Consider the following 26,308-nt stretch of genomic DNA (forward strand, 5'->3'; position numbering starts at 1 on the left):
CGTATTTATTGAGAGCTTACTGTGTGCAGAGCACTTTACTAAGCGCTTGGGAAGTACAAGTTGGCAACATATCGAGACAGTCCCTACCCAACAGTGGGCTCACAGTCTAGAAGGGGGAGACAGAGAACAAAACAAAACAAATTAACAAAATAAAATAAATGAAATAAATATGTACAAATAAAATAGAGTAATAAATATGTACAAACATATGTACATATATACAGGTGCTGTGGGGAGGGGAAGGAGGTAAGGCGGGGGGATGGAGAGGAGGAGGAGGGGGAGAGGAAGGAGGGGGCTCAGTCTGGGAAGGCCTCCTGGAGGAGGTGAGCTCTCAGTAGGGCCTTGAAGGGAGGAAGAGAGCTAGCTTGGCGGATGTAAGCATTTATTAAGTGCTTACTATGTGCAAAGCACTGTTCTAAGCTCTGGGGAGGTTACAAAGTGATCAGGTTGCTCGACGGGGGGCACACAGTCTTAATCCCCATTTTACAGATGAGGTAACTGAGGCACAGAGAAGTTAAGTGACTTGCCCAAAGTCACATAACTGACAATTGGCAGAGGCAGGATTTGAACCCGTGACCTCTGACTTCAAAGCCTGTGCTCTTTCCACTGGGCCACGCTGGTTATGAAGAATGATTCGATCAATAATGATTACGGTAATTGTTGAGCGCTTACTATGTGCCAGGCACTGGACTAAGCGCTGGGGTGGATAAAAGCAAATTGGACTGGACGCATTTCTTGTTCCACGTGGGGCTCACAGTCTCAATTCCCATTTTACAGATGAGGTAACTGAGGCCCAGAGACATCTGCCAAGCTAGCTCTTTTCCTCCCTTCAAAGTCCTACTGAGGGCTCACCTCCTCCAGGAGGCCTTCTCAGACTGAGCCCCCCTTTTCCTCTTCTCCTCCCCATCCCCCCCGCCCTACCTCCTTCCCCTCCCCACAGCACTTGTATATATTTGTACAGATCTAGTACTCTATTTATTTTACTTGTACATGTTTACTACTGTATTTATTTTGTTAATGATGTGCATATAGCTATAATTCTATTTGTTCTGACGGTTTTGACACCTGTCTACATGTTTTGTTGTCTGTCTCCCCCGTCTAGACTGTGAGCCCGTTGTTGGGTAGGGACCGTCTCTATATGTTGCCGACTTATACTTCCCAAGCACTTAGTCCAGTGCTCTGCCCGCAGTAAGCGCTCAATAAGTACGATTGAATGAACGAATGAAGTGACTTGTCCAAGGTCACACAGCAGACAAGTGGTGGAGCCGGGATTAGAACCCATGACCCTCTGAATCCCACGCCCGGGCTCTTTTCACTAGGCCACACTGCTTCTAGCCTTCCTGGAAGCTTCTCCGGATGACCGCTAAAGTTACCTGTTTATTCATTCATTCAATTGCATTTATTGAGCGCTTACTGTGTGCAGAGCACTGTACTAAGCGCTTGGGAAGTACAAGTTGGCGACATATAGAGACGGTCCCTACCCAACAATGGGTTCACAGTCTAGTTCTCAGGCTGGTGGAGTGGAGGTGGGATGGCAGTGACTTTTGACCCGACCCTGTTGGTTTGTTTGCCCTTTCACAAGCAAGACCGCTCTCGGGAGGAGCCTGGTGGCCTCGGAGCCTTGGGCGGGCATTCCCTGGATCCGGCGGGGGTTTTCCCGGGATGGGCCCTCGTGCCGGAGTCTCTCCTCTCTCCTCAGGCCGGGCCGATGTCTGACGGCCACCGCTTTCCCAGAGGCGGCAGCGCAGATCCACACAGCCCCGTGTTGAGAGGTAATAATAATAATAAATAATAATGATAATAATAATAACTATGGTTCCAGACAGCCCTGTGATGAGAGATAATAATAATAATAGTAAATAATAACAATAACGATCATGGTAATAATAATGATGGCATTTAGAAAGCGCTTACTATGTGCAAAGCACTGTTCGAAGCGCTGGGGAGGTTACAAGGGTGATCAGGTTGTCCCACAGTAGGCTCACAGTTTTCATCCCCATGCTCTGCACACAGTAAGCGCTCAATAAATACGATTGAATGAATGAATGAATCCCCATTTTACAGATGAGGTAAGCGAGGCACAGAGAAGTGAAGTGACTTGCCCAAAGTCACACAGCTGACAATTGGCGGAGCCAGGATTTGAACTCATGATGACTGACTCCAAAGCCTGGGCTCTTTCCACTGAGCCACGCTGCTTCTTGTTATGTGCTTACTATGTGACAAGCACTGTTCTAAGCGCTGGGGTAGATTCAAGCAAATCAGACTGGACACAGTCCCCGTCCCATGTGGGGCTCACAGTCTCCATCCCCATTTTACAGATGAGGGAACTGAGGCCCAGAGTGAAGTGAAGTGACTTTTCCAAGGTCAATTCTGACTCCCATGCCCGGGCTTTTTTCAGTAGGCCACGCTACTCTGCACACAGTAAGTGCTCAATAAATACGATTGAATGAATGAATGACTGAATTCAAGCTGATCGGGTTGGACACATTCCCTGTCCCACAGTGCTTGACACATAGTAAGTACTTAACACATCATTCATTCATTCAATCATATTTATTGAGCGCTTACTGTGTGCAGAGCACTGTACTAAGCGCTCGGGAAGTAAAAGTCAGCAACTTAAAGAGACGGTCCCTACCCAACAACGGGCCCAGTCTAGAAGAACCATCATCATCATCATTAGAGAAGCAGCGTGGCTCAGTGGAAAGAGCCCGGGCTTTGGAGTCAGAGGTCATGGGTTCAAATGCCGGCTCCGCCACTTGTCAGCTGTGTGACTTTGGGCAAGTCACTTCACTTCTCTGGGCCTCAGTTCCCTCATCTGTAAAATGGGGATTAAGACTGTGAGCCCCACTTGGGACAACCTGATTACCTTGTTTCCTCCCCAGCGCTTAGAACAGAGCTTTGCACATAGTAAGCGCTTAACAAATGCCATCGTTATTATTATTAGCCCCAGAGAAATTGCAGAGAAGTGAGCCTGAGGCATGCTGGTTGGGATGGGCACGATCTCTGTCCCACATGGGGCCCTCAGCTGCAGCCAAAATCGTGTCCAATCAATCAATCAATTGTATTTATTGAGCGCTTACTGTGTGCAGAGCACTGTACTAAGCGCTTGGGAAGTACAAGTTGGGAGCATATAGAGACAGTCCCTACCCAGTCCAGTGTCCTGAGGGTGGGATTCTGTCCATCAGGTGGAATGGAAGGGGTGGGAAGAGGACAGGGGTAAGACTGTGAGCCCCCCATGGGACAACCTTGATTACCTTGTATCCCCCAGTGCTTAGAACAGTGCTTGGCATATAGTAAGCGCTTAACAAATACCAACATTATCATTATTATTATTCCCGGAAGTGGCAGAACAAGGTGAGGGTAGTCCTGACCATCGTGATGCCACACACCCAGCCGGCTTGGGAATTCTGAGCCGGAAGCCAAGGCAGAGCCAGAATGGCGATTCTGCCTCGGTATCCCCATCATCATCATCATCATCAATCGTATTTATTGAGCGCTTACTATGTGCAGAGCACTGTACTAAGCGCTTGGGAAGTACAAATTGGCAACATATAGAGACAGTCCCTACCCAACAGGGGGCTCGCAGTCTAAAAGGGGGAGACAGAGAACAAAACCAAACATACTAACAAAATAAAATAAATAGAATAGCTATGTACAAATAAAATAAATAAATAAGTAGAGTAATAAATATGTACAAACCTATACACATATATACAGGTGCTGTGGGGGAGGGAAGGAGGTAAGAAGGGGGGGGGGAACTTCTTGGGGGCCCCAAACTTCTTGGGGGCCCTTAGGATGCCCAGAGCCCCCAGACCCATCTGAAACCTGGCTGGGGAGAGGAACGAGTAGGACAGATCCCTGGCCTTAGTTCTACTTTGGTACGGCAAGGCCTAGTGGCTAGAACCTGGGCCTGGGAAGCCCGGACCTGGGTTCTAATTGCTACTTGTCCACTGGGTGACCTTGGATAAGTCCCTTCACTTCTCTGTGCCTCCGTTATCTCATGAGTAAAATGGGTATAAAATCCTCTCCTCCTCCCCATCCCCACCTCCCTACCTCCTTCCCCTCCCCACAGCACTTGTATATATTTTTACAGATTTATTACTCTATTTATTTCGCTTGTACATATTTACTATTCTATTTATTTTGTTAATGATGCACATATAGCTTTAATTCTATTTGTTATGACGATTTTGACGCCCGTCTACATGTTTCGTTCTGTTATCTGTCTCCCCCTTCTAGACTGTGAGCCTGTTGTTGGGTAGGGATCGTCTCTATATGTTGCCAACTTGTCCTTCCCAAGCACTTAGTACAGTGCTTTGCACACAGTAAGCGCTCAATAAATACTGTTGAATGAATGAATGACTGAATTCAAGCTAATCGGTTTGGACACATTCCCTGTCCCACAATACTTGACACATAGTAAGTACTTAACACATACCACCATCATCATCAATAGAGAAGCAACATGGCTCATTGGAAAGAGCATGGGCTTGGGAGTCAGAGGTCCTGGGTTCAAATCCCGGCTCCGACAGTTGTCAGCTGAGTGACTTTGGGCAAGTCACTTAACTTTTCTGGGCCTCAATTACCTTAGCTGTAAAATGGGGATGAAGACTGTGAGCCCCACTTAGGACAACCTGATTCACTCATTCATTCATTCATATTTATTGAGCGTTTACTGTGTGCAGAGCACTGTACTAAGTGCTTGGGAAGTACAAGTTGGCAACATATAGAGTTGGTCCCATGAACCCCCTCCTCCCAGACTGGGCCCCCTCCTTCCTCTCCCCATCCCCATCCCCCCGCCCTACCTCCTTCCCCTCCCCACAGCCCCTGTATATACGTTTGTACAGATTTATTACTCTATTTATTTTACTTGCACATATTTACATATTCTATTTATTTTATTTTGTTAATATGTTTTGTTGCCTGTCTCCCCCTTCTAGACTGTGAGCCCGCTGTTGGGTAGGAACCGTCTCTATATGTTGCCAACTTGTACTTCCCAAGTGCTTAGTACAGTGCTCTGCACACAGTAAACGCTCAATAAATATGATTGAATGAATGACTGTGAGGGACTGTGTCCAACTTGATCAGCTTGTACCTCCCCCAGCGCTTAGAACAGTGCTTCACACATAGTAAGTGCTTAACAAATACCATCATTATTATCATTATTTTTTCCAGTGCTCACAGAGAATGGGCAACTTTGCAAATTCCCCTTCCGTTACGGCGGCCGAATGTACCACGCCTGTACTTCCACCGGCAGCTCTTGGAAGAAATGGTGGGTGAGCCGCTTCTCCCAGAAAATGATGGGGGTTGCGGGGGGAGATCCCTGGCCAGGTTCAGTGGAATTAGAAACGCTTCTGCCTTGGGGAGGGCCTGGAGAGGTCTTCTCGTCCATCCCCCTGCCTGCAGGTGAGGGGTCGATAGCTATTCCACGCTGGCTGGCCGGGGAAGTGGTAGGAATTGTTCTCGCTGGCTCTTGAAAAGAGGTGGAAACAGTCCTTCGACTGGTATGGGGTAAATTGCATCCTATGGGAGGCAGTGGCTACCAATCAATCTGCACATCAGGCGGAAACTCCTCACCCTGGGCTTCAAGGCTGTCCATCCATCACCTTGCCCCCTCCTACCTCACCTCCCTTCTCTCCTTCTCCAGCCCAGCCCACACCCTCCGCTCCTCCACCGCTTATCTCCTCACTGTACCTCATTCTCGCCTGTCCCACCATCGACCCCCGGCCCATGTCATCCCCCGGGCCTGGAATGGCCTCCCTCTGCCCATCCGCCAAGCTAGCTCTCTTCCTCCCTTTAAGGCCCTACTGAGAGCTCACCTCCTCCAGGAGGCCTTCCCAGACTGAGCCCCTTCCCTCCTCTCCCCCTCGTCCCCCTCTCCATCCCCCCCGTCTTACCTCCTTCCCTTCCCCACAGCACCTGTATATATGTATATATGTTTGTACATATTTATTACTCTATTTATTAATTTTACTTGTACATATCTTTTCTATTTATTTTATTTTGTTAGTATGTTTGGTTTTATTCTCTGTCTCCCCCTTTTAGACTGTGAGCCCACTGTTGGGCAGGGACTGTCTCTATATGTTGCCAATTTGTACTTCCCAAGTGCTTAGTACGGTGATCTGCACACAGTAAGCGCTCAATAAATACGATTGATGATGATGATCATATGACCTAGGCATGACCCTAACTCTATCCAGAACCATATGGATGGATGATGGCCCGTGTCTCTCTTCCTCTCTGCCCTTTCCTCTCCACCCAAACTGCTCCCAGCGTGGCGTGGTTCAGTGGAAAAGAGCCCGGGCTTGGGAGTCAGAGGTCATGAGTTCTATTCCCGGCTCTGCCCCTTGTCAGCTGTGTGACTTAGGGCAAGTCGCTTCACTTCTCTGGGCCTGTTACCTCATCTATAAAATGGGGATTAAGACTCTGAGCCCCATGTGTGATGACCTGATCACCTTATGTTCCCCCAGCACTTAGAACAGTGCCTCACACGTAGTACGTGCTAAACAAATACCATTATTATTATTATTAATATCACGTTAATACAGTATCACTCATCCTCTCCCACCTTGATTACTCCATTAATCAAGAGAAGCAGCGTGGCTCAGTGGAAAGAGCCTGCGCTTGGGAGTCAGAGGTCATGGGTTCAAATCGCGGCTCTCCAATTGTCAGCTGTGTGACTTTGGGCAAGTCTTTTAACTTCTCTGGGCCTCAGTTACCTCATCTGTAAAATGGGGATGAAGACTGTGAGCCCCCCGTGGGACCACCTGATCACTTTGTAACCTCCCCAGTACTTACAACAGTGCTCTGAACATACTAAGCGCTTAATAAATGCCATCATTCTTATTATTATTAGCCTCCTTGCTGACCTCTCAGCCTTCTGTCTCTCCCTACTCCAGTCTATATTTCACTCTGCAGTCTAGAAGGGGAGACAGATATTAATATAATTAATTAAATAAACTGCTTGGCTTAGTGGAAAGAGCCTGGGCTTGGGAGTCAGAGGTCATGGGTTCTAATCCCGCCTCCACCACTTGTCTGCTGTGTGACCTTGGGCAAGGCTCTTCACTTCTCCGGGCTTTAGTTACCTCATCTGTAAACTGGGGTTTAAGACTGTGAGCCCCACGTGGGACAACCTGACAATCTTGTATCTACTCCAACGCTTAGAACAGTGCTTAGCACATAATAAGCACTTAACAAATACCATCGTTATTATAATTCATTCAATCATATTTATTGAGTGCTTACCGTGAGCAGAGCACTGTTCTAAGCTCTTGGCAAGTACAAGTTGGCAATATAACAGTTAATCATACTCCAAAATTCAAAGCATAAAGAGTAAAAAGAACTGCCCAGAAGACAGTTGCAGGACTACCTCTGGTCCTGTTTGAACCTACTTTACTGTACTGGAAAGAGCGCAGGCTAATCCCGGCTCCGCCACTTGTCAGCTGGGTGACTTTGGGCAAGTCACTTCACTTCTCTGGGCCTCAGTTCCCTCATCTGTAAAATGGGGATTAAGACTGTGAGCCCCCCGTGGGACAACCGGATCACTTTGTAACCTCCCCAGCGCTTAGAACAGTGCTTTGCACATAGTAAGCGCTTAACAAATGCCATTATTTATTTATTTTTACTTTCCGTTTGGTTCAGTCTGGACCCAGCTTCCGTAGCAATGGTTACAGATTTTGCAGAACTTAAGGGTTACGGCGACAGTTGCAGATTCTGTCTTAAATATTGGTAACATCTATGTAAACCTTTGAATAGTCAATTCGTACTTACATTATAATGATTATTACTATGTAAACAGATATGGACAAAAGTGGTGTGGGGCTGGGACAGGGGATGAATAAAGAAAGCAAGTCAGGGTGATGCAGAAGGGAGTGGGAGAAGAGGAAAGGAGGGCTTAGTCAGGGAAGGCCTCTAGAAGGAGATTCATTCAATTGTATTGAGCGCTTACAGTGTGCAGAGCACTGTACTAAGCGCTTGGGAAGTACAAGTTGGATGGGCTTTCAATAAAGGCTTTGAAGGTGGGGAGAGTCATTGTCTGTCAGATATGAGGAGGAAGGGCATTCCAGGCCGGAGGCAGGACATGGGCAAGTGGTTGGTGGAGAGATGAACAATATCGAGGAACAGTGAGAAGGAGGTTAGCATCAGAGGAACATTAGCATTAGCCCAAGGAGCAGGGTGGCATCCAGTAATAATAATAATGATTATGGTATTTCATTCGATCGTATTTATCCATTGCTTACTGTGTACAAGAGTACTGCACTAAGCGCTTGGGAAGTACAAGCTGGCAACACATAGAGACGGTCCCTACCCAACAGCAGGCTCACAGTCTAGAAGGGGGAGACAGACAACAAAACAAAACATATAAACAAAATAAAATAAATAGAATATTATTTGTTAAGTGGTTACCATGGGCCAAGCACTGTTCTAAGCTCCGGGGCAGATGTCGGGTAATCAGGGTGGACACAGACCCTGTCCCCCATGGGGCTCACACTCTTAATCCCCATTTTACAGATGAGGTAACTGAGGTCCAGAAAAGTGAAATGACTTGCCCAAAGTCACATAGCTGAGAAGGGGTGGAATGGGGATTAGAACCCACAACCTCTGACTCCCAAGCCCAGGCTCTGGCCACTCAGCTGTGGTACTTCTCCAGGCTTGCCACGTTCCCCGAGGCTGAACCATTCTGAAACCTGCTCTGAAAGCGTGGGGTGGGCTGGGAAAAGCGGGCCATCGGTGAGTCGGAAAGCCCCTGGGAGAACACGGCTTCCTCATTCCCTTCCCTGACATCAGGTAGGAACTGATTCTGGGCATCCTTCACAGAAAGCAAAAGTCGCCGTGCCCAGAAAGTAGACCTGACTCACCCCTCCGCCCTCTGCCACATTCCCGCGCCTTGGCCTGCTGGGAATGCTTAGGGGGTCACGGGTTAAGGGGAGTGACAAATTCAGTGTTTCTGTGGGAACGAGTGAGGAAACCCCTGAGATTGGGAAGGATGAAAGATCGGGCGGAAATTCATAGGTGGTTTTAAGGAACTTTGGTTGTAAGCGAAGACCCATGGTGAAAATCTGGCAGAGAAGCGTGGCCTAGTGGAAAGAGCACAGAACTGGTAGTCAAAGGACCTGGGTTCATTCAGTCATTCAATCATATTTATTGAGAGGTTTACTGTGTGCAGAGCACTGTACTAAGCGCTTGGGAAGTACAAGTTGGCAACATATCGGAGAACAAAACAAGTAGACAGGTGTCCAAACCGTCAGAATAAATAGAACTATAGCTGTATGCACATCATTAATAAAATAGAGTAGTAAATATGTACAAGTAAAATAGAGTAATGTCTGTACAAATATATATACAAGTGCTGTGGGGAGGGGAAGGAGGTAGGGTGGGGGGGGCGATGGGGAGGAGGAGAGGAACAAGGGGGCTTAGTTTGGGAAGGCCTCCTGGAGGAGGTGAGCTCTTAGTAGGGCTTTTAAGGGAGGAAGAGGGCTAGTTTAGTGGATGTGTGGAAGGAGGGCATTCCAGGCCAGGGGAAAGACGTGGGCCAAGGGTCTATGGTGGGACAGGCAAGAACGAGGCACGGTGAGGAGGTTAGCGGCAGAGGAGCGGAGGGTGTGGGCTGGGTTGGAGAAGGAGAGATGGGAGCTGAGGTAGGAGGGGGCGAGGGGATGGACAGCCTTGAAGCCCAGGGTGAGGAGTGTTTGCTTGATTCGAAGGTTGACAGGCAGCCACTGGAGATTTTTGAGGAGGGGAGTGACATGCCAGAGCGTTTCTGTAGAAAGACAATCCGGGTAGCAGAGTGAAGTATAGACAGAAGTGGGGAGAGACAGGAGGATGGGAGATCAGAAAGGAGGCCGATGCAGACATGCAGTCGGGATCCTGTTTCTGTCAAGTGTCTGCTTTGTGGCCTTCGGAAAGTCACTTCACTTCTCCTGGCCTCAGTTGCCTCATCTATAACATGGGGTTGAAGATTGTGAGCCCCATGAGGGACAGGGACTGTGTCCCACCTGATGAATTTGTATCTACCCCAGCGCTTAATACAGTGCCTGGCACACAGTACGCACTTAAATATCACATTTATTAAATACCTCAAAGAGCCCAGAAATGGGAGTCAGGAGACATGGGTTCTAATCCCAGCTTTGCCATTTGCTTGCTGTGTGAACTAGGCAACTCACTTACCTTGATAAAAGTGTTATTTGTGGTTTAATTAAGCACTCAATATGTGCCGAACATCGAACTAAGTGCTGCGGTTATAAGATCATCAGGTTGGACACAATCCCCATCTTCCATGGGGCCCACAGGCTGAGTGGGAAGGAGAACAAAGTATCAAATCCCCATTTTTCAGATGAGGAAACTGAGGCACAGAGAGGTGAATAGACTTACCCAAGGCCATACAGAATGCATGAGATAGGGTTGAGATTAGAAACTCAGTCCCCTGACTCCCAGGGCCACGCTCTTTCTTCTAGTCAACTCTGCTCCTCCGGGCCACCTGTGTTTCTCTTTGCTTTCCCCTTGCTTTCTTCTCTCGTCCTCTCCCCATTCCCCATGGCGCCTCAGGTGAGTTATAGGAATTTTGAAATGGCCAAAAGTGGGAAAAATGGGCTTTGTTCCAGAGAGCCATCTCCCTTCCATTTTGTAAGGGGAAAATCTTATGACTTTCGATTCGCATACACCACGGTGTTTGTAAAACCAGGGGCCACCACAGTCAACCATTTTGTTAATGTGTAAAGTTTGAAGGAAGCAGTCATTCCTTCAATCGTATTTATTGAGCGCTTACTGTGTGAAGAGCACTGTACTCAGAGCTTGGGAAGTACAAGTCCGCAACATATAGAGATGGTCCCTACCAATCCTGTCTGCTGGTTAGTCAATCAATCGTATTTATTGAGCACTTACTGTGTGCAGAGCACTGTTCTAAGCACTTGGGAGAGTACAATTGCACAGACACATTCCCTGTATACAATGAGCTTACAGTCTAGAGGGAGAGATGGACGTTAATAGAAATAAATAAATGACAGATATGGACTGAATGCTCTCAGGGTCTCTCATGCATTAGGTGCTCACTGTATACAATTGATCAATTCATCATATTTTTTGCCTATATACTGTGGGCAGACACTATACAAGCGCTTGGGAGAGTGTAATGCAACAGAGTTGGTAGACACGTTCTGACCCCAGCTGTTTTTCATGCCTGCTGTGTGGCCTAGGGAAAGTCACCTCACTTTTCTGGGCCTCAGTTTCCTCAACTGCAAAATGGGGATGCAAAACCCATTCTCCCGACTACTTAGACAGTGAACCCCATGTGGGTCAGGGACTGTCTTCAGCCTGGATAGCTTGTATCTACCCCAGCATTTAAAAAATGATAATGATACCTGTTAAGCACTTACTACGTGCCAAGCACTGTTCTAAGCACTGGGGTAGATACAAGGTAATCAGGTTAGGCGCAGTCCCTGTCCCACGTGGGGCTTCCAGTCTTAATCCCCATTTTACAGATGAAGTCACTGAGGCCTAGAGAAGAGAAGTGACTTAATGATAATAATAATAATGATGGCATTTATTAAGCGCTTCCTATGTGCAAAGCACTGCTCTAAGCGCTGGGGAGGTTACAAGGTGATCAGGTTGTCCCACGGGGGTCTCACAGTCTTAATCCACATTTTATGGATGAGGTAACTGAGGCACAGAGAAGTTGCGTGACTTGCCCCAAGTCACACAGCTGACAAGCAGTGGAGCTGGGATTTGAACTCATGACCTCTGACTCCAAACCCCATGCTCTTTCCATGCCCAGGGTCGCCCAGCAGACAAGTGATAGAACCAGGAAGAGAATCCATTGTTGGGTAGGGATTGTCTCTCTCTGTTGCCGAATTGTACTTTCCAAGCCCTTAGTTCAGTGCTCTGCATACAGTATGCGCTCAATAAATACGATTGAATAAAGGAATGAATGAAAGAATGCAGGTCCTTCTGACTCCCATGTCGGTGCTCTAACCACTAGGCAAAGCTGCTTCACATACTGTGTGAGAGGTCCAGAGAGCGTTCAGTATAACCAGCAGAAAAGATACCTGCCCTCGAACTTCATACATTAACAAAATGGTTGACTATGGCGGCCACTTGTCATACAGATACTGTTGTGTATGCTAAAAGAAAGTCACGAGATTTTCCCTTCATAATAATAATAATAATAATAATAATGGCATTTACTAAGTGCTTACTACGTGCAAAGCACTGTTCTAAGCATTGGGGAAGTTACGAGGTGATCAGGTTGTCCTACGGGGGGCTCATAGTCTTAATCTCCATTTTACAGATGAGGGAACTGAGGCACAGAGAAGGTAAGTGACTTGCCCAAAGTCACACATATGACAAGTGGAATTTGAACCCATGACCTCTGACTCCAAAGCCCGGGCTCTTTCCACTGAGCCATGCTGCTTCTCATATAGGTATAAGACAATCAGATTCATTCATTCATTCAATCAATTGTATTTATTAAACGCTTACTATGTGTAGAACACTGTACTAAATGCTTGGGAAAGTACAATAGAGCAATAAAGAGTGACAATTTCTGCCCATAACGAGCTAACACTAGGAGCAGGGAGACGGGCATCAATACAAATAGATATCAATATAAATAAATAAAATGACAGATCTACATTCATTCATTCATTCAATCATATTTATTGAGCGCTTACTGTGTGCAGAGCACTGTACTAAGCGCTTGGGAAGTACAAGTTGGCAACAAATAGAGACGGTCCCTACCCAACAGTGGGCTCACAGTCTAGAAAGGGGAGACAGAGAACAAAACAAAACATATTAACAAAATAAAATAAATAGAATAAACTTGTACAAATAAAATAAATAAATAAATAGAGAAATAAATATATACAAACATATATGCATATATACAGGTGCTGTGGGGAGGGGAAGGAGGAAAGGTGGGGGGGGATGGGGAAGGGGAGGAGGGGCAGAGGAAGGAGGGGGCTCAGTGTGGGAAGGCCTCCTGGAGGAGGTGAGCTCTCAGTAGGGCTTTGAAGGGAGGAAGAGAGCGAGCTTGGCGGAGGTGCAGAGGGAGGGCATTCCAGGCCGGGGGATGACGTGGGCCGGGGGTCGGGGGTCGATGGTGGGACAGGCGAGAACGAGGCCCAGTGAGGAGGTTAGTGGCAGAGGAGCAGAGGGTGCGGGCTGGGCTGGAGAAGGAGAGAAGGGACGTGAGGTAGGAGTGGGAGGAGGTGATGGACAGCCTTGAAGCCGAAGGTGAGGAATTTCTGCCTGATACGTAGGTTGATTGGTAGCCACTGGAGGTTTTTGAGGAGGGGAGTAACATGCCCAGAGTGTTTCTGGACAAAGACAATCTGGGCAGCAGTGTGAAGTATGGATTGAAGTAGGGAAGAGACAGGAGGATGGGAGATCGGAGAGGAGGCTGATACATTAATCCAGACGAGATAGGAGGAGAGCTTGAACGAGCACGGTAGCAGTTTGGATGGAGAGGAAAGGGTGGATCTCGGCGATGTTGCGGAAGTGGGACCGGCAGGTTTTGGTGACAGCTTGGATGTGAGGGGTGAACGAGAGGCTGGAATCGAGGATGACACCAAGGTTGTGGGTTTGTGAGACGAGAAGGATGGTAGTGCCGTCAACAGTGATGGGAAGTCAGGGAGAGGGCAGGGTTTGGGAGGGAAGACAAGGAGTTCAGTCTTGGACATGTTGAGTTTTAGGTGACGGGCAGATATCCAGATGGAGATGTCCTGAAGGGAGGAGGAGACGCGAGCCTGGAGGGAGGGAGAGAGAGCAGGGGCAGGGATGTAGATTTGGGTGTCATCAGCGTAGAGATGATAGTTGAAGCTGTGGGAGCGAATGAGGTCACCGAGGGAATGAGTGTAGATCGGGAACAGAAGGGAACCATGAACTGAACCTTGAGGAACCCCTGCAGTAAGGGGATGGGATGGGGAGGAGGAGCCCGCAAAAGAGACTGAGAATGAATGGCCGGAGAGATAAGAGGAGAACCGGGAGAGGACGGAGTCTGTGAAGCCAAGGTTGGAGAGCGTGTTGAGGAGAAGGGGGTGGTCCACAGTGTTGAAGGCAGCTGGAAGGTCGAGGAGGATTAGAATAGAGTAGGAGCCATTGGATTTGGCAAGCCAGGAGGTCATCGGTGACCTTTGAGAGGGCAGTTTCCATGGAATGTAGGGGACGGAAGCCAGATTGGAGGGGGTCGAGGAGAGAGTTGGCGTTGAGGAATTTGAGGCAGCACGTGTAGATGACTCATTCAAGGAGCTTGGAAAGGAATGGTAGGAGGGAAATAGGATGGTAACTAGAAGTTGAGGTGGGGTCAAGAGATGGTTTTTTCAGGATGGGAGAGACATGGGCATGTTTGAAGGCAGAGGGGAAGGAACCAGTGGAGAGTGAGCAGTTGAAGATGGAAGTTATGGAAGGGAGGAGGGACGGAGTGAGAGATTTCATAAGATGAGAGGGAATGGGGTCAGAAGCACAGGTGGCCAGAGTAGCACTTGAGAGGAAGGAGGAGAGCTCCTCTGAGGATACTGCTGGGAAGGATGGGAGAGTAGCGGAGAGGGTTGAGAGCCGGAGGGTTGGAGAAGGGTGGGGGGAATGACTTTGGGGTGGTCAGACCTGATGGATTTAATTTTATTAATGAAGTAGGAGGTCCGATCGTTGGAGGTGAGGGAAGGAGGAGGGGGAGGAACCGGGGGCCTGAGCAGGGAGTTGAATGTATGGAAGAGCTGGGGAAGGTGGAAGAGCAAAGGGAGAGAGTCCAGGTGATGCAGAAGGGACAGGGAGCCGAGGAAAAGGGGGGCTTAGTCTGGGAAGGCCTCCTGGAGGAGGTGAGGTCTCAATAGGGCTTTGAAGGGAGGAAGAGAGCTAGCTTGGCGGATGTGCAGAGGGAGGGCATTCCAGACCATGGGGAGGACGTGGGCCGGGTGTCAATGGCGGGACAGGTGAGAAGGAGGCCCAGTGAGGAGGTTAGATCAGATCAGACACAGTCTTTGGCCCAAATGCTCCCTACAGTCTGAGAGAGAGGGACAACAGGTATTTATTTCATCCCCGTTTTCCAGATGAGGAAACTGAGGCTCGGAAAAGGTAAATGACATGACCAAGGTTACACAGCAGGCATGGCTCAGTGGAGAGAACCCAGGCTTGGGAGTCAGAGGTCGTGGGTTCTAATCCCAGCTCCCCACCTGTCAGCTGTGTGACCTTGGGCAAATGACAACTTCTCTGTGCCTCAGTTCCCTCATGGGTAAAATGGGGATGAAGACCGTGAGCCCCACGTGGGACAACCTGATCACCTTGTATCGACCCCAGCACTTAGAACAGTGCTTGGCACATAAAATGCACTTAACAATACCAACATTATGATTAAAAGGAGTCACTGGGTTTCGAACCCGGGCCTCCGACTCCCAATCCGGTGGTCTTGTCACACCCACGCTGCTTCTGACAAGTTGTCGTCCTTGTGTTTCATTTTATGTGTGTTTTCATTACTTCATTTTTCCTTCTGGGTCTGTCATCCGCCTCCCCACCCCACCCTCATCCTTAGACTGGGGCTCTTAGGAGCCAGGGACTGGGTCTAATCGTCCTCAGCGGTTAGTACAGTGCTCCGGGCACAGCATAGTAAGCGCTCAGTAAATGTCACCATCCTTCTTCCTCGCCGACCTGCCGCTGATGGGCTGATGATGGACTGATGTGGGCTCCAGGTGTGCGACCACCCATAACTACGACCGAGATCGGGCCTGGGGTTACTGTCTACCCACCCCCAGAGACAACACCAGTAAGTCACCCCCGCGAGGACCCTCCGGGCTTGCCACCCTGGCTGAACCTGCCCCAGCCCTGCCCTGGGCCCCTCTAATAATAAAAATGATAATGATAATCAATCAATCAAACATATTTATTGAGCGCTTACTGTGTGCAGAGCACTGTACTAAGTGCTTGGGAAGTACAAGTTGGCAACATATAGAGACACTCCCTACCCAACAGTGGACTCACAGTCTAAAAGGGAGAGACAGAGAACAAAACCAAACATACTAACAAAATAAAATAAATAGAATAGATATGTACAAGTAAAATAAATAAATAGAGTAATAAATATGTACAAACATACATATATACAGGTGCTGTGGGGAAGGGAAGGAGGTAAGATGGGGGGATGGAGAGGGGGACGAGGGGGAGAGGAAGGAAGGGGCTCAGTGTGGGAAGGCCTCCTGGAGGAGGTGAGCTCTCAGTAGGGCCTTGAAGGGAGGAAGAGAGCTAGCTTGGCAGGTGGGCAGAGGGAGGGCATTAATGGGATAATAATAATAATAATAATAATTGTGGGTTTTTTTACAGTATTTGTTAAGCGCTTACTATGTGCCAGGCACTGTAGTAAGTGCTGGGTAGCCATTCATTCATTCATTCATTCAATCGTATTTATTGAGCGCTTACTGTGTGCAGAGCACTGTACTAAGCGCTTGCACTGTACTAAGCCATCCCCCAGCCCTCCCTCCTTCCCCTCCCCACAGCACCTGTATATATGTTTGTACAGATTTATTACTCTATTTTACGTGTACATATTTCCTATTCTATTTATTTTGTTAACGATGTGCATTTAGCTTTAATTCTACTTGTTCTGACGACTTGACACCTGTCCACATGTTTGGTTTTGTGGTCTGTCTCCCCCTTCTAGACTGTGAGCCCGTTTCTGGGTAGGGACCACCTCTATGTGTTTGCCAACTTGTACTTCCCAAGCGCTTAGTACAGTGCTCTGCGCACAGTTAGTGCTCAATAAATACAATTGAATGAATGAATGAATGAATACAGGATAATGAGGTTGGACACAGCTCCTGTTTCACATAGAATAATAGTAATAACGTTTAAGCACTTACTATGTGCCAAGCACTGTTCTAAGCACTGGGGTGGGGGTGGGGCGCTTAGTACAGTGCTGTGCACATAGCGCTCAATAAATACCCGTTGTTGGGTAGGGACCATCTCTATCTGCTGCCAACCTGTACTTCCCAAGCGCTTAGTATAGTGCTCTGCACACAGTAAGCGCTCAATAAAGCAATGTGGCTCAGTGGAAAATGCGTGGGCTTGGGAGTCAGAGGTCATGGGTTCGAATCCCAGCTCTGCCGCTTGTCAGCTGTGTGACTTTGGGCAAGTCACTTCACTTCTCTGGGCCTCAGTTCCCTCATCTGTAAAAGGGGGATTAAGATTGTGAGCCCCACATGGGACAACCTGATCACCTTGTATCCTCCCCAGCGCTTAGAACAGTGCTTTGCACATAGTAAGCGCTTAAAAATCCCCAAAATTATTATTATTAAAATTATTATAAATACGATTGAATGAATGAATGAAATACGATGGAATGAATGAATGAATAATTGAATGAGTGAATTAATGAAAAGGGCTGGAGAGAGGAAACAGCGCCATCCTGTGGCCACACCGGGAAATGCCAACGGGCAAGCCTTCCTGGGGCCTGAAATAATCATAATAATGAAGATTATTTGTTCATTCAGTCATTCAATCGTATTTATTGAGCACTTACTGTATGCAGAGCACTGGACTAAGAGCTTGGAAAGTACAATTCGGCAACAGATAGAAACAATCCCTACTCAACAACGGGCTCACAGTCTAGGAGTGGGGAGACAGACAAGAAAACATATCAAAACTGTCAAAACTGTCAGAATAAATAGAATTATAGCTATGTGTACATCGTAAACAAAATAAATAGACTAGTAAATATGTACAAGTAAAATGAATAGAGTAAGAAATCTGTACAAACATATATACAGGTGCTGTGGGGAGGGGAAGGAGGTAGGGTGAGGGATCAATCAATCAATCAATCGTATTTATTGAGCGCTTACTGTGTGCAGAGCACTGTACTAAGCGCTTGGTACGTAAAAGTTGGCAACATATAGAGACGGTCCCTACCCAACAGTGGGCTCACAGTCTAGAAGGGGGAGACAGAGAACAAAACAAAACACGTTAACAAAATGAAATAAATAGAATAGATATGGACAAGTAAAATAAATAAATAAGTAAATAAATAAGGGTGGAGGAGAGGAAAAAGGGGGCTCAGTTAGCGCTTAAGTGCTTACTATATTTGTTAAGCGCTTGCTATGTGCCAAGCACTGTTCTAAGCACTGGGGGAGATAATAGTAATTATTGTATTTGTTAAGCACTTACTACGTGGTGGGCACTGTGTGCTTAACAAATGCCATCATTATTATTATTATTGTTATTATTACTAAGCGCTGGGGTGGATACAAGCAAATAATAATAATAATAATAGTATTTGTTAAGTGCTCAGCACTGTTCTGAGCACTGGGGTAGATATAAGGTGATCAGGTTGTCCCACGTAGGGCTCACACTCTTCATCCCCATTTTACAGATGCGGTAACCGAGGCCAAGAGAAGTGAAGTGACTTGCCCAATGTCACCCATCTGATAAGTGCTGGAGCTGGGATTAGAACCCATGGCCTCTGACTCCCAAACCCGAGCTCTTGCCACTGAGCCACGCTGCTTTATCAGCATCATCCATGCTATTTATTGACTGCTCACTAAGCGCAGAGCACTGTTCTAAGTGCTTGGGAGAGTCTCCGGGCCTCAGTTCCTTCATCTGTAAAATGGGGATTGAGACTGTGAGCCCCACATGGGACAGGCAGAGAAGCGGCGTGGCTTAATGGAAAGAGCCCGGGCTTGGGAGTCAGATGACGTGGGTTCTAATTCCGACTCCGCCACGGGTCCGCTGTGTGACCTGGGGTAAGCCAATTCACTTCTCCTGGCCTCAGCTACCTCATCTGTAAAATGGGGATTAAGACTGTGAGCCCCATGTGGGACAACCTGATTACCTTGTATCTACCCCAGTGCTTAGAACAGTGCTTGGCACATAGCAAGCACTTAACAAATATAGTAAGTGCTGAGCCCCTTTTTCCTCTCCTCCACCCCTTAGTGCTGAGAACTTAACAAATACCATTATTATTATTATTATTATTGTTTGCTTGTATCCACCCCAGCGCTTAGTAATAATAACAATAATAATAATAATGATGGTATTTGTTAAGCACACAGTGCCCACCACGTCATAAGTGCTAAATACAATAATTACTATTATTACAGCAGATACACTCTTATTATTACTATTACTGTCATATCATAAAGTATTTCTTAAGTGCTATCACCAGGTCATGCTAGAACAATGCTTGAGAAATAGTAAGCGCTTAATGAAGACCATAAAAATATTATTGTTATTATTTTATTGTTAAGTGCTTATTGTTTATCAAGCATGTGGATAGAGTTCAGGCCTGGAGATCAGAAGGGCCTGGGTTCTAATGGAGGCTCTGCCACTTTTTTGTTATATGATCTTGGATAAGTCACTTCATTTCACTGGGCCTCAGTTCCCTCATTTGTAAAATGGGGATTCAGTGCCTCTTTACCCTCCTATTTAGACCATGAGCCCCAAGTCGGACAAGGACTTCATCTGACCCAATTGTCTTCTATCCATCCCAGCACTTAGAATACTGCTTGACACATAACAAACACTAAATGCCAACAACAACAATAATAATAACAATAATGATTGTTAATAACAACAAATAATAATTACTATCCCATACTATCCATAATTACTATCCCATCCCATACTTAGAATACTGCTTGACACATAACAAACACTAAATGCCAACAACAATAATAATAATAATTGTTAATAACAACAAATAATAATTACTATTACAATTAATAATGTAGTATGCGCTTAGTACAGTGCTCTGCACACAGTAAGAGCTCAATAAATACGATTGAGTGAATGAATGAATAGTATAATATATTATATAACGTACAATATATAATAGTGGTATAATAATTGCATTGTACATGATATATTATAGACTATTATATAATAATCATACGATATATTATAATGATATAATCAATCAATCAATTGTATTTATTGAGCACTTACTGTGTGCAGAACACTGTACTAAGCGCTTGGGAAGTACCAGTTGGCAACATATAGGGACAGTCCCTGCCCAACAGTGGGCTCACAGTCTAGAAGGGGGAGACAGAGAACAAAACCAAACATATTAACAAAATAAAATAAATAGAATACATATATACAAGTTAAATAAATGAATAGAGTAATAAATATGTACAAACATATATATATATACATATATATAGACATGCTGATGATCATTTGATCTATGCTATAAAGGGATCATGTCTATCAATTCTGTGTTATTGTACTATTCCAAGCACTTAGGACGGTGCTCTGCACACTGTAATCGCTCAATAAATACCACTGCCTGACTGGGACTAGAAGGAGGTCTGGAAATACAACGTGTGAGTGTGCTAATCAAATAATATAATTAATGATCATTGTTAATAATAATAATAATAATAATAATAATAACAGTATGAAATCAGTGTGGCCCTAGTGGGTAGATCCCAGGCCTGGAGTCATTAAGACCTGTGTTCTCATCCTGGTTCCTCCACTTGTCCGCTGTGTGATCCTGGGCAAGTCACTTCACTTCCTTGGGCCTCAGTTACCTCATCTGGAAAATGGGGATTGAGACCTTGAGCCTCACGTGGGACAGGGACTGTGTCCAACCCGATTTGGTTGTATCCACACCAGCGCTTAGTACAGTGCCTGGCACACAGTTAAACTTAATAATAATAATCATCATCATCAATCGTATTTATTGAGCTCTTACTGTGTGCAGAGCACTGTACTAAGCGCTTGGGAAGTACAAGTTGGCAACATATAGAGACAGTCCCTACCCATCAGTGGGCTCACAGTCTAAAAGGGGGATAATGATAACAATAATAATGATGACATTATTACTCAGAGCTAAGTGCCAAGCACTGTTCTAAGCATGGGGAGCTCACAGTCTTAATCCCCATTTTAATAATAATAATGATGGTATTTGTTAAGCACTTACTATGTGCCAAGCACTGTTCTAAGCACTGGGGTAGATACAAGGTAATCAGGTTGTCCCACGGCGGGCTCACGGACTTAATCCCCATTTTCCAGATGAGGGAACTGAGGCATAGAGAATTGAAGTGACTTGCCCAAAGGCACACAGCTGATAAGTGGTAGGGCCGGGATTAGAACCCACCCCCTCTGACACTTAGCCATGCTGCTTCTTGCTGCTTTTAACAAATATTACAAGCATTATTATTATTATTCAATATTATTATTGAATAATATTCAATTCAATTGAATTCAATTCAATTCAATATTATTATATTGAAGAAGCCATGCTGCTTCTTGCTGCTTTTAACAAATATTACAAGCATTATTATTATTATTATTAATATTATTCAATATTATTATTGAATAATATTCAATTCAGTTGAATTCAATTCAATTCAATATTATTATTGAAGAAGCAGCGTGGCTCAGTGGGTAAGAACACGGGCTTTGGAGTTAGAGGTCAGGGGTTCAAATCCCGACTCAGCCGCTTGTCAGCTGTGTGACTTTGGGCAAGTCACTTAACTTCTCTGTGCCTCAGTTTCCTCATCTGTAAAATGGGGATTAAGACTGTGAGCCTCACTTGGGACAACCTAATCACCTTGTAACCTCCCCAGCGCTTAGAACAGTGATTTGCACTTAGTAAGCGCTTAACAAATACCACCATTATTATTATTATTATTGTCCTCTAAATGGTAAATTCCTTGAAGGCAGGGAACATGTCTACCAACTCTGCTATATTGTCCGCTCCCAAGTGCTCAGTACAGTGTTCCGCACACAGTAAGCACCCACTAAATAGCTTTGATAATAAAAGGGAGGTTGGGGGATCATCAGGGAGGATGGGGGTCCGCCGGCTGTGATGATCTGTGAAGCCTATGAGGGGCAGGGACTGCATCCAATCTGATTACCTTGTATAATAATAATAATGGCATTTATTAAGTGCTTATTATGTGCAAAGCACTGTTCTAAGCACTGGGGAGGTTACAAGGTGATCAGGTTGTCCCACGGGGGGCTCACAGTCTTAGTCCCTGTTTTACAGATGAGGTAACTGAGGCACAGAGAAGTGAAGTGACTTGCCCAAAGTCACACAGCCGACAAGTAGCGGGGCCGGGATTTGAACCCATGACCTCTGACTCCAAAGCTGGTGCTCTTTCCACTGAGCCACCCCAGCGCTTAGTATGGTGCCTGGCACATAGTAAGCGCTTAATAAACACCGCAATTATTATGGAGAAACAGCATAGCATAGTGGATAGAGCATGGCCCTGGGAAGCAGAAGGTTGTGAGTTCTAACCAGGTCCTGCCACTTGTCTGCTGTGTGACCTTGGCCGAGTCACTTCCCTTCTCTGCTTAAGAGAAGCAGCGTGGCTCAGTGGAAAGAGCCCGAACTTGGGAGCCAGAGGTCAAGGGTTCTAATCCAGGCTCTGCCCCTTGTCAGCTGTGTGACTTTTGCAGCGTTGCTCAGTGGAAAGAGCCCGGGCTTTGGAATCAGAGGTCATGGGTTCAAGTGCCGACTCAGCTGTGTGACTTTGGCCATGTCGCTTCACTTCTCTGTGCCTCAGTTCCCTCATCTGGAAAATGGGAATTAAGGCTGTGAGCCCCCTGTGGGACAACCTGATCACCTTGTAACCTCTCTAGCGCTTAGAACAGTGCTTTGCACATAATAAGCGCTTAATAAAGGCTATCATTATTATTAGTCTCTGGGCCTCAGTTACCTCATCTGTAAAAAGGGGATGAAGGCTGTGAGCCCCATGTGGGACAACCTGATCACCTTGTATCCCCTTAGCACTTAGAGCGGTGCATCGCACATAGTAAGCGCTTAACAAATACCATCATTATTATTATTATATTCTCTGGGCCTCAGTTCCCCCATCTGTCAAATGGGGAGTGAGACTGTGAGCCCCACGTGGGACAGTCTTTTAGACTGTGAGCCCACTGTTGGGTAGGGACTGTCTCTATATGTTGCCAATTTGTACTTCCCAAGCGCTTAGTACAGTGCTCTGCACATAGTAAGCGCTCAATAAATACGATTGATGATGATGATGCTGATGACAGGGACTGTGTCCAACCTGATTTGCTTGTATCCACCCCAGCGCTTAGTAGGGTGCCTGGCACATAGTAAGCGCTTGCCAAATACCGCAATTATTGTTATGATTAGTGTTGCTGTTATTATGACGGTCCGTGCCAACCCTTTTAGTGAGCCCACTGTTGGGTAGGGACTGTCTCTATATGTTGCCAACTTGTACTTCCCAAGCGCTTAGTACAGTGTACTGCACACAGTAAGCGCTCAATAAATATGATTGATTGATTGATGTCCGGCCTCTGTGTCACAGCGACGGTGAATGGGTGTGCCCAGAAACCCTGCAGGAATGGAGGCGTCTGCTCTGAAGCTTTGGGCCACGCAACCTACCTGTGCTCCTGCCCGGACGCCTTCGCCGGCCAACGTTGCCAGACAGGTGAGAATGGGCGGCCACGGGGTCCGACATCAGCCTGGGCATCTGCATTCATTCAGTCGTTCATTCAATCCCATTTCTGGAGCGCTTACTATGTGCGGAACACTGTATTAAGCCCTCGGGAGAGGACAAGTGAGAAGCAGCGTGGCTCGGTGGAAAGAGCCCGGGCGTGGAAGTCAAAGATCGTGGATTCTAATAATAATAATGGCATTTAATAAGCGCTTACTATGTGCGTGCAAAGTACTGTACTAAGCGCGGGGGTGGTTACAAGGTGATCAGTTTGTCCCATGGTGGGGGGGCTCACAGTCTTAATCCCCATTTTACAGATGAGGTAACTGAGGCCCAGAGAAGTGAAGTGACTTGCCCAAAGTCACACAGCTGACAGTTGGTGGAGCCGGGATTTGAACCCATGACCTCTGACTCCAAAGCCCGAGCTCTTTCCACTGCACCACGCTGATTCTCTCAATAATAATGATAATAATAATGATAATAATAATAATAATACCAATAATGATGGCATTTATTAAGCACGTAACTATGTGCAAAGCACTGTTCTAAACGCTGGGGAGGTTACAAGGTGATGAGTACCTCCTTCCCCTCCCCACAGCACCTGTATATCATCATCATCATCATCATCAATCGTATTTATTGAGTGCTTACTGTGTGCAGAGCACTGTACTAAGCGCTTGGGAAGTACAAGTCTATATATGTCTATATGTTTGTATGTGTTTATTTATTTTATTTGTACATATTTATTCTATTTTATTTTGTTAATATGTTTTGTCATCTGTCTCCCCCTTCTAGACTGTGAGCCCGCTGTTGGGTAGGGACCGTCTCTAGATGTTGCCAACTTGTACTTCCCAAGCGCCTAATACAGTGCTCTGTACACAGTAAGCGCTCAATAAATACGATTGAATGAATGAATGAATGAGGTTGGCCCATGGGGGGCTCACAGTCTTAATCCCCATTTTGCAGTTGAGGTAACTGAGGCACAGAGAAGTTAAGTGACTGATGATTGGCGGAGCCTGGATTTGAACCCATGACCTCTGACTCCAAAGCCTGGGCTCTTTCCACTGAGCCACGGTGCTTCTCATAATTCATTCTTCTATTCTTCATGCTTCTAATGAAGCTTCACGCTTCATGCTTCAAGGATTCTTCATGCTTCTAATCATTTATTCATTCATTGAGCGCTTATTGTGTGCAGAGCACTGTACTAAGCGCTTGGGAAGTCCAAGTCGGCAACATCTAGAGACGGTCCCTACCCAACAACGGGCTTGTAGTCTAGAAGGGGGAGACAGGCAACAAAACAAAACATGTAGACAGGTGTCAAAACCGTCAGAATAAATAGAATTAAAGCTATCCCAACTCTGCCACTTGTCTGGTGTGTGACTTTGGGCAAGTAGCTTCATTCATTCATTCAATCGTATTTATTGAGCGCTTACTGTGCGCAGAGCACTGTACTGAGCGCTAGGGAAGTACAAGTCGGCAACACATAGAGACGGTCCCTACCCAACAACGGGTTTCACTTCTCTGGGCCTCAGTTCCCTCATCTGTCAAATGGGGATGAAGACTGTGATCCCCACGTGGGACAACCTCACTACCTTGTATCTACCCCAGCGTTTAGAACAGTGCTGGGCACATAGTGCTTAACAAATACCATCATTATTTTATTTTATTATTATTCTTCTTCTCTGTGCTTCAGTTACCTTATCTGTCAAAAGGGAATTAAGACTGTGAGCCCCACGTGGGACAACCTGATTACCTTGAATTTCCCCTCATGCTTAGAACAGTGCTTGGCACATAGTAAGTGCTTAACAAATACCATTATTATTATTATTATTATTAATAATAATAATAGAAGCAGCGTGGCTCAGTGGAAAGAGCACGGGCTTGGGAGTCAGAGGTCATGGGTTCGAATTCCAGCTCTGCCACTTGTGGGCTGTGTGACTTTGGGCAAGTCACTTAACTTCTCTGTGCCTCAGTTACCTCATCTGTAAAATGGGGATTAAGATTGTGAGCCCCCCGTGGGACAACCTGATCACCTTGTATCCCCCCAGCGCTTAGAACAGTGCTTTGCACATAGCAAGCGCTTAATAAATGCCATTATTATTATTATTATTAATACAATTTGGCAACAGAAACAGCCCCTACCCAACAACAGGCTCACAGTCTAGAAGGGGGGAGACAGACAACAAAACAAAACAAGTAGATAGGCGTCAATAGCATCAGAATAGATACATAGGATTATAGATAGATACACATAATTAATAATAGCTTTACTTCTATTTATTCTGACGACACCTGACCGCATGTTTTGTTTTGTTGTCTGTCTCCCCCTTCTAGACTGTGAGCCCGTTGTTAGGTAGGGACCGTCTCTCTATGTTGCCAACTTGTACTTCCCTAGCGCTCAGTACAGTGCTCTGCACACAGTAAGCACTCAATAAATACGATTGAATGAATGAATGAAAATAAATAGAATAATTAATAAATATGTACCTATATACACAAGTATTGTGGGGCAGGGAGGGGGTAGAGAAGAGGGAGGGAGTGGGGGTGATGGGGAGGGGAGGAGGAGCAGAGGAAAGTGGGGGCTCAGTCTGGGAAGGCCTCCTGGAGGAGGTGAGCTTTCTCTGTGGCAATGGGGGGACTGGGCACTTCTATCTGTGGGTATCAGGGTGTGGCTCAGTGGAAAAAGCACAGGCTTTGGAGTCAGAGGTCATGGGTTCAAATCCCGGCTCTGCCAATTGTCAGCTGTGTGACTTTGGGCGAGTCACTTCACTTCTCTGGGCCTCAGTTTCCTCATCTGTAAAATGAGGATGAAGACCATGAGCCCCACAGGGGACAACCTGATTGCCTTGCAACCTCCCCAGAGCTTAGAACAGTACTTTGCACATAGTAAGCGCTTAATAAATGCCATTATTATTATTATTATT

The 26,308-nt window shown here is 46.2% G+C and overlaps 1 protein-coding gene across 2 annotated transcripts in view; it reads left to right on the forward strand.

Annotated features, from left to right (window-relative positions):
- HGFAC (HGF activator) overlaps positions 1 to 26,308 on the forward strand; it is a 75,496-nt gene that overhangs the window by 2,460 nt on the left and 46,728 nt on the right. For both annotated transcript variants that reach the window (XM_038745282.1, XM_038745283.1), the window contains exons 2-5: positions 1,700 to 1,772; positions 5,176 to 5,272; positions 15,675 to 15,748; positions 23,256 to 23,378. In XM_038745282.1, the coding sequence (XP_038601210.1) occupies positions 1,700 to 1,772; positions 5,176 to 5,272; positions 15,675 to 15,748; positions 23,256 to 23,378 (367 nt within the window). The remainder of the gene's footprint in view (positions 1 to 1,699; positions 1,773 to 5,175; positions 5,273 to 15,674; positions 15,749 to 23,255; positions 23,379 to 26,308) is intronic.

Source organism: Tachyglossus aculeatus, chromosome 4 (genome assembly GCF_015852505.1).
Source record: "Tachyglossus aculeatus isolate mTacAcu1 chromosome 4, mTacAcu1.pri, whole genome shotgun sequence".
Lineage (NCBI taxonomy): Eukaryota > Metazoa > Chordata > Mammalia > Monotremata > Tachyglossidae > Tachyglossus > Tachyglossus aculeatus.